General features: G+C 38.8%; 1 protein-coding gene across 1 annotated transcript in view; it reads left to right on the forward strand.

Moving 5' to 3' along the window:
* Positions 1–7,500, forward strand: part of HS2ST1 (heparan sulfate 2-O-sulfotransferase 1) — a 280,471-nt gene that overhangs the window by 215,904 nt on the left and 57,067 nt on the right. Inside the window, exon 3 of the mRNA XM_053693915.1 lies at positions 7,427–7,500. This exon is cut by the window's right edge and continues 12 nt beyond it. Coding sequence (XP_053549890.1) covers positions 7,427–7,500 — 74 coding nt within the window. The remainder of the gene's footprint in view (positions 1–7,426) is intronic.

Genomic DNA, 7,500 nt, shown 5'->3' on the forward strand with positions numbered 1-7,500 from the left:
AACACTCTCTCACACATACTCACCCTCTCACACTCTATCTCTCACACACACACAAACTCTCTCTATCTCTCACGAACTCTCACACACTATATCTCTCACACATTCTCACACGCTCACACTCACACATGCTCACGCACACACACCCTCTCACACTCTATATCTGTCTCACACACACCTTCTCACACTCTGTATATCTCTCACACACACACACACACACACACACACACACTCACACACTATATCTCTCACACATTCTCACACACTCACACTCTATCTCACACACTATCTCTCACTCACACAGACCCGAACACACTCTCTCTCTCGCACTCACACACACACAAATACACTCAAGCTGACACACTCACACAAAAAGACACACACAAATGCACGCAAGCGATGAATAACTGTAGGCATGTTTAGAATGTTGCAATTGCATGTCACCTTTTCTGGCTGTGGCTGTTTCTCTGGAAACCTGAACTGTCCAGGTCATTTCCAGACAGGTTGCAACCCTAATATAACCGTAATGGAGCACTTGGTATGTTCGTTTTTAATTTCTTTTTTAAAGGGACAATTTACCCTAAATCCCCCCCCCCTTAATTTGTTCCCAGATGATCTATTTCACCTGTTGGAGAGTATTAAATTATTTGAATATCTCTTTTACCTTTATTTCGTCGCCTGAAATTAGCAGATTTAGTTTGTTGTATTCCTACTTATACTGAAAGTTTCTGTACTTAAAGTGACAGTCTACTCCAAAGTTGTTATTATTTAAAAAGATAGATAATCCCTTTATTACCCATTCACCAGTTTTGCATAAGCATCACTTTTATTAATATACGTTTTACCTCTGTGATTGCCTTGTATCTAAGCCTCTGCAGACTGCCCCCTTATTTCAGGGCTATCTATTGATTTGCATTTTAGCCAATTAGTGCAGTGTCTTCCACAACTCCACAGGAGAGAGCACAATGTTATCTATATGGCACACATGAATTAGCAGTGTCTTGTGAAAAGCTAATAAAAAAAAAAGCATGTGATAAGTGGCTGTCTATAGTGGCTTAGAAACGGGCAGAAATTTAGAGGTTTAAATGTTATAAAGTATATTAATATAACAATGTTAATTGTGCAAGGCTGAAGAATGGCTAGTAAAGGTGTTGTCTATCTTTTTAACCCCTTAATGACCGAGGACGTGCAGGGTACGTCCTCAGAAAAAAGGCAGTTAATGCCTGAGAACGTACCCTGCACGTCCTCGGTGTGGAAAGCAGCTGGAAGCGATCCTGCTCGCTTCCAGCTGCTTTCCGGTTATTGCAGTGATGCCTCGATATGGAGGCATCCTGCAATAACCTTAGATGGCCATCCGATGCAGAGAGAGCCACTCTGTGGCCCTCTCTGCACCGGACATCGATGGCCGGTATCGTTGGTGGGTGGGAGCAGGTGTCGGAGGTGGGTGGCGGCCATCGATGGCCCTGGTCATGTGGAGGGGGGCGGGATCGTGGGCGTGCAAGTCCGGGCACGTGCACAAGGGGGCGCGCGCCGGGGCAGGGACCGGGTGGGGACCGCTGCACTACAGAAAAAAATGTGTCCCAAAATAAAAGTGGGACCAGTAATTTTTTTAAAAAAACCTTATTCGTTATTTAGGTGGTGGGGGTTGGTCCGTGGGGGGGGGGGGGGGGGGAAGCTACACTACAGAAAAAATAAAAAAAAGAAAAAAGAAATAAACATTTGATTGTGCAAAATGGGTACTGGCAGACAGCTGCCAGTACCCAAGATGGCCCCCAATAAGGCAGAGGGGGAGGCTTAGAGAGCTGTTTTGGGGGGGATCAGGGAGGTTGGGGGCTAAGGGGGGATCCTAAACACAGCATATGTAAATATGCTTTTTTTTTTTTTTCTTTTTAAAAAAAAATCTTTTATTTTAGTACTGGCAGACTTTCTGCCAGTACTTAAGATGGCGGGGACAATAGTGGGGTGGGGGAGGGAAGGGAGCTGTTTGGGAGGGATCAGGGGGTGGGATGTGTCAGGTGGGAGGCTGAACTCTACACTAAAGCTAAAATTAACCCTGCAAGCTGCCTACACACTAATTAACCCCTTCACTGCTAGCCATAATACACGTGTGATGCGCAGCAGCATTTAGCGACTTTCTAATTACCAAAAAGCAACGCCAAAGTCATATATGTCTGCTATTTCTGAACAAAGGGCATCCCAGAGAAGCATTTACAACCATTTGTGCCATAATTGCACAAGCTGTTTGTAAATAATTTCAGTGAGAAACCTAAAATTGTGAAAAAATTAACGTTTTTTTTAATTTGATCGCATTTGGCGGTGAAATGGTGGCATGAAATATACCAAAATGGGCCTATATCAATACTTGGGGTTGTCTACTACACTACACTACACTAAAATTAACCCTAGAAGCTCCCTACATGCTCCCTAATTAACCCCTTCACTGCTGGGCATAATACGCGTATTTTGCGCAGGGGCATTTAGCAGCCTTCTAATTACCAAAAAGCAAAGCCAAAGCCATATATGTCTGCTATTTCTGAACAAAGGGGATCCCAGAGAAGCATTTACAACCATTTATGCTATAATTGCATAAGTTGTTTGTAAATAATTTCAGTGAGAAACCTAAAGTTTGTGAAAATATTTGTGAAAAAGTGAAAAAAATTTTTTATTTGATCGCATTTGGCAGTGAAATTGTGGCATGAAATATACCAAAATGGGCCTAGATCAATACTTTGGGATGTCTTCTAAAAAAATATATATACATGTCAATGGATATTCAGGGATTCCTGAAAGATATTAGTGCTCCAATGTAACTAGCGCTAATTTTGAAAAAAAGTGGTTTGGAAATAGCAAAGTGCTACTTGTATTTATGGCCCTATAACTTGCAAAAAAAGCAAAGAACATGTAAACATTGGGTATTTCTAAACTCAGGACAAAATTTAGAAACTATTTAGCATGGGTGTTTTTTGGTGGTTGTAGATGTGTAACAGATTTTGGGGGTCAAAGTTAGAAAAAATGTGTTTTTTTCCATTTTTTCCTCATATTTTATAATGTTTTTTATAGTAAATTATAAGATATGATGAAAATAATGGTATCTTTTGAAAGTCAATTTAATGGCGAGAAAAACGGTATATAATATGTGTGGGTACAGTAAATGAGTAAGAGGAAAATTACAGCTAAACACAAACACCGCAAAAATGTAAAAATAGCCTTGGTCCCAAACGGACAGAAAATGGAAAAGTGCTGCGGTCATTAAGGGGTTAAACAATATCAATTTTGGTGTTGACTGTCCCTTTAAGTGTGAACTTATATTTTACTTTTGTTTTCCTATTGCAGCCAATCCCAATCGTTGCCATACAGCTCGCTATATTCAATGCGGCCGTGGTCTCGGCAGTTAACGCCATCAGCCAATCATATTAGTTTTAGGCCTGACGTCCCTATGGCCGTGCACAAGAGGCCCACACATGCGCAATATTGCCAAGGGAGAGTCCACTTGACGCTATCATGAATCACGATCCGATTACTTGAGCATCGTCACATGGAATATTGTGTAGTTTGTAATTTTGGAAGATTGTATAATTAATTTTAAGTGTTTGCAACTAATCGTTATCATTTACAAGATAATTATTCTATTAATGTTTAGATGTTGTATAATTGTTATTATTTACTTACTAATCCCCAAGGCAGAACTTGCTGTGATCTGAGATGGTTTTGCAGAAAATGCAGCATGTCTGCAGAATGGGACACATGCAGGAACTGTTGGCGCTTTCGCTATGCAGAACTTCTCTGCATCAGATTGTTCTCGTTGTTCTGACTGCACTGTTAGTTTTCCTAATAAAGTGCAACCAGAGCAAAGCACTGTTTGAAGAGAACATTCAAATATGGAACAGGACTGGTTATCATGGATTTTTTTTAACCACACCCCCTAGCCGTTGTCTGGTCTGAAAAGCTGTGATTCTTGAATATAAGACATGCTCGTGAGCATTGCAAATTTTTAGTACTACATTTTTACCTTACAATTATATGTTAGACCAAGAGCAAAGGAAACTAATTTATTCATGAGACGTTTTAAAATTTGTATTTCTTTTTTTTTTTTTTTTTCCTGCAGCTCATTTGCAATGAGATTTTCAGCTACTGTAATATATTATGCAGCTTTAAAAATTGCTTTATTCTCCAGTTATTTGTCCGGACAGGAAGTAAAAAAATCAGTCAGGGGGAAGTACCTATGATGCTAGGTTCGCATTCCAGCCTGCAATCCCATTCAGGAAGTGCTTTTGGCTTCAGTAAAGCCAAACGGCTATGATGTTCTATGCCGTCCTAAGGGAGCTAAAGCCCAGCACAGTTAGGACAGCATAGAACGTCATAAGGGTGGGAAGGGGTTAATCAACACATTGTAATTAAAATGGTGCTTTAGTGTAACTGCCTAATATAAAATTAATTTAATTTCAAAATGACCTGCAGAAAATCTTTAACTAAAAAAAATCTCATCGCAGAATGAGAAAAAGTTCTGCCTCTGGGCTAATAATAATGCTCATTTTATTTCAGGGGAATGACTGCTCGCTCAGTGTTTTTCTTCATATGCTTGATCAAAGTGAACCGTGAGTGTCGCGATTCACTGTTTACTTGGATGATGTAGCCGGAGATTTAGAGCATGCACGGTTGATAACCGGCTCGGGAGCACGCACGTGGCTGATGTCAATCATCTAAATTCTCTCCACCCACATTTTTTTCATCTGCCTCTCTGTGATGTGTAGAGCAGACGGGACCACTCTACACGTCACAAAGTGAAGACTGAAAAAACAAAGGGGACGGAGAGAGGGTAATGACAGACTCTAAATATTGCTTTATTTTAATATCTAGAAATTATTTTAAAAAAATAATAATGCAATTTAAGTTAAATTACCCTTCTTAAATTATATACTTGAAGTTATATGCATATTGTTTACTATCACTTTTAGAAAAGCTATGTAAGCACAGCCAGCAAAAGGAATTACACTGTGGGGGTTAGAAGAGACCAAAAATAAAATGTTAAGTTCCATTGGGCTTTGGTATGCATCCAGAAATAATATAAAGAAGCATGTGTACTGAAAGTAAAATAAAAAGATGATTTCCCTGCAAGCTCAATTCATTTTAATGGGTTGTGGTTTTAAAGAAGAACCTCAGCTGTTTCATATATAAAATGAACATAAAGAAGCAATTTCTCTTACATTTTATAATCTGCTGATGGTATAACAAGTCATTGGAAATGTAAATATTTCTAACAAAGGAAAAAGGGTTTGTAAAATCATTATATACTAATTTATACAACGCGTGGGAAGACATATTAGAGGTAATGGGCTCCACTGATTAAAGGGATAGTGAACTCCGAATTGTATTTGTCGTTAAATGTTTTATTATTCATAGTTCAACTTTGTAATACACATTCATTATATATTGTGACTGCTTTTTCTGTAATTTAACTCTGAAAACTGTGCTAATTCCGCTCCTTACAAAGAGGCTGGAGCGCACTACATGAAAAAAAGAACACAGGCATTCCTACATACTGCAAAGTGATTGGTGCATTAGTTTGTTTATATATAAATAAAATAGTGGAAGTGCAGGCTCATAGGAGCGAGTGGCTATATACAAATTGCTCCCTTTGCGCTTCAGACTGGCCCCCATCCAGATCCCAGATCCAAGGAGCTGCTGTGCAAGGTTTGGAGTTGGACCCACCCTCGTAGCCCTTAATATTGTTCTGCAGCCTTGCTACAATGTGCACATTTGGTTGGCTAGTGGCCGCTTTGTAGCAGCCTCTTCTGAGTCTGCTCAGACTCAAGTTGACTTTCCCCATCCTGGCAGCTGTGTCAATGCAGCCCTTCTACCTACAGCCCTTAAACAGCTTTCCATGATGCGCACAAAGCATGCTCTGCGGTCTCCCTCTGTTCAGCTGGTCCCCAAATTATGTGGCCCTGCAGCTGCCCACCGGAAAATTTCCCGCCATCCCTGATAATCGAATTCATGTAGTTTAAAGACTACATGTGCTACTTTATGTTTAACCCCTTTAAAGAGACATTAAACTAAAAAAAATAGAAAATATAAATCAATTGAATTTAATTTGAATTAAACAGCATCATCGTGTACATTTATTTAATTTTTTTATCTTTGCATTCTTTTTTCTTTCTTTCTAATGACACGGTGAGTCCACGGATCATCTCTAATTACTATTGGGAATATCACTCCTGGCCAGCAGGAGGAGGCAAAGAGCACCACAACAAAGTTGTTAAGTATCACCCCCAATGCAGAACATGCTGTGATCTGAGATGTCATTGCAGAAAATGCAGCATATCTGCAGAAAGAACTGGACACATGCAGGAACTTTAATCACTTTTGCTTTGCAGTGCTGCTCCACCTCATACTGTTCTCTTCAAACAACACTCTGCTCTGGCTGCACAGTGTAAGTTTTCCTTAACACTGAAGCCATAGTGAAGCACTGTTTGAAGAGAACAGTCAAATACAGTGCAGTGCTGCAAAATGGCAGCACATTGATAGATGATGGCTCCTCCCAGTATGCAAAGCTGTGGCTCCTGAATGTAAGATGTTTTGTGTGAGCAATGTATCTCCCCCCCCCACCCCTTCTCTGCAGCTAATTTGCTATTCAATTTTTAACTGCTGCAGCATATTATAAGACTTAATTATCCAGTTAATAAATTGAGCTGGTGCTTTAGTGTATCTGTCTAATTCAAACTTTAATTTCAAAATAATCTGCAGAAAAATTTTCACTAGATAAAATCTCATCCCCGAAAGTGAAAGAGTTCTGCCTTCGAAAAACGCAAAGATGTACAGTTTGTTTTTGTTTTTTATTATTTATTTCTATTTTATTTATTTATTTTACTAAAGGACAATCTCTCATTTGTTAGAGCATTTAGTTATTGCATTAATGCTTACTGGTAACCATGTTTTAGCCCAGCAATGGGGGATGAAAAAAGCTGCGAGAACTAAAGAAGAAAAAAAAAAAATTAAGAATAAAGTGTGGTTGACTAAGATATTTTTCATTTAAAACTAAAAAGATAAATTCTATTATATAGCGCTTTTTTATAATGCTAAGTGGTCATTAGCCTCTGTGTAAAAGAGATCTGATTGCTGCTTATGAACTTGCAACATTTATCAAACAGAAATCATAGATTGCAACAGATAAAAAGCTTTTCATTCTCTAGTTATTAGAATAAAGAGGGAGGCTGCTAATGAACGACGGCAGAAATTAGCCGCATACACATTTGAACAATAATTTGCTGATTATATTTGAATTCAAGATGTATCTTATAAAAAAAGATAACTGCCAGTTACATGAATCAGAAGGGTTCTTATCCAGGCTAAAATAATAGTAACTTGCTTCATTATGTTTATTAATAAGGGGAAGAAAGTTCATTTTAATGATTTAATTCTTGTTTTTTAGATGCGATTTGTCAAGAATGTCAGCTCCTGGAACGAGATGAAACCTGGGTTCTATCACGGACATATTTCCTTTTT

This window comes from Bombina bombina, chromosome 10 (assembly GCF_027579735.1).
Source record: "Bombina bombina isolate aBomBom1 chromosome 10, aBomBom1.pri, whole genome shotgun sequence".
In the NCBI taxonomy this organism is placed as follows: Eukaryota; Metazoa; Chordata; class Amphibia; order Anura; family Bombinatoridae; genus Bombina; species Bombina bombina.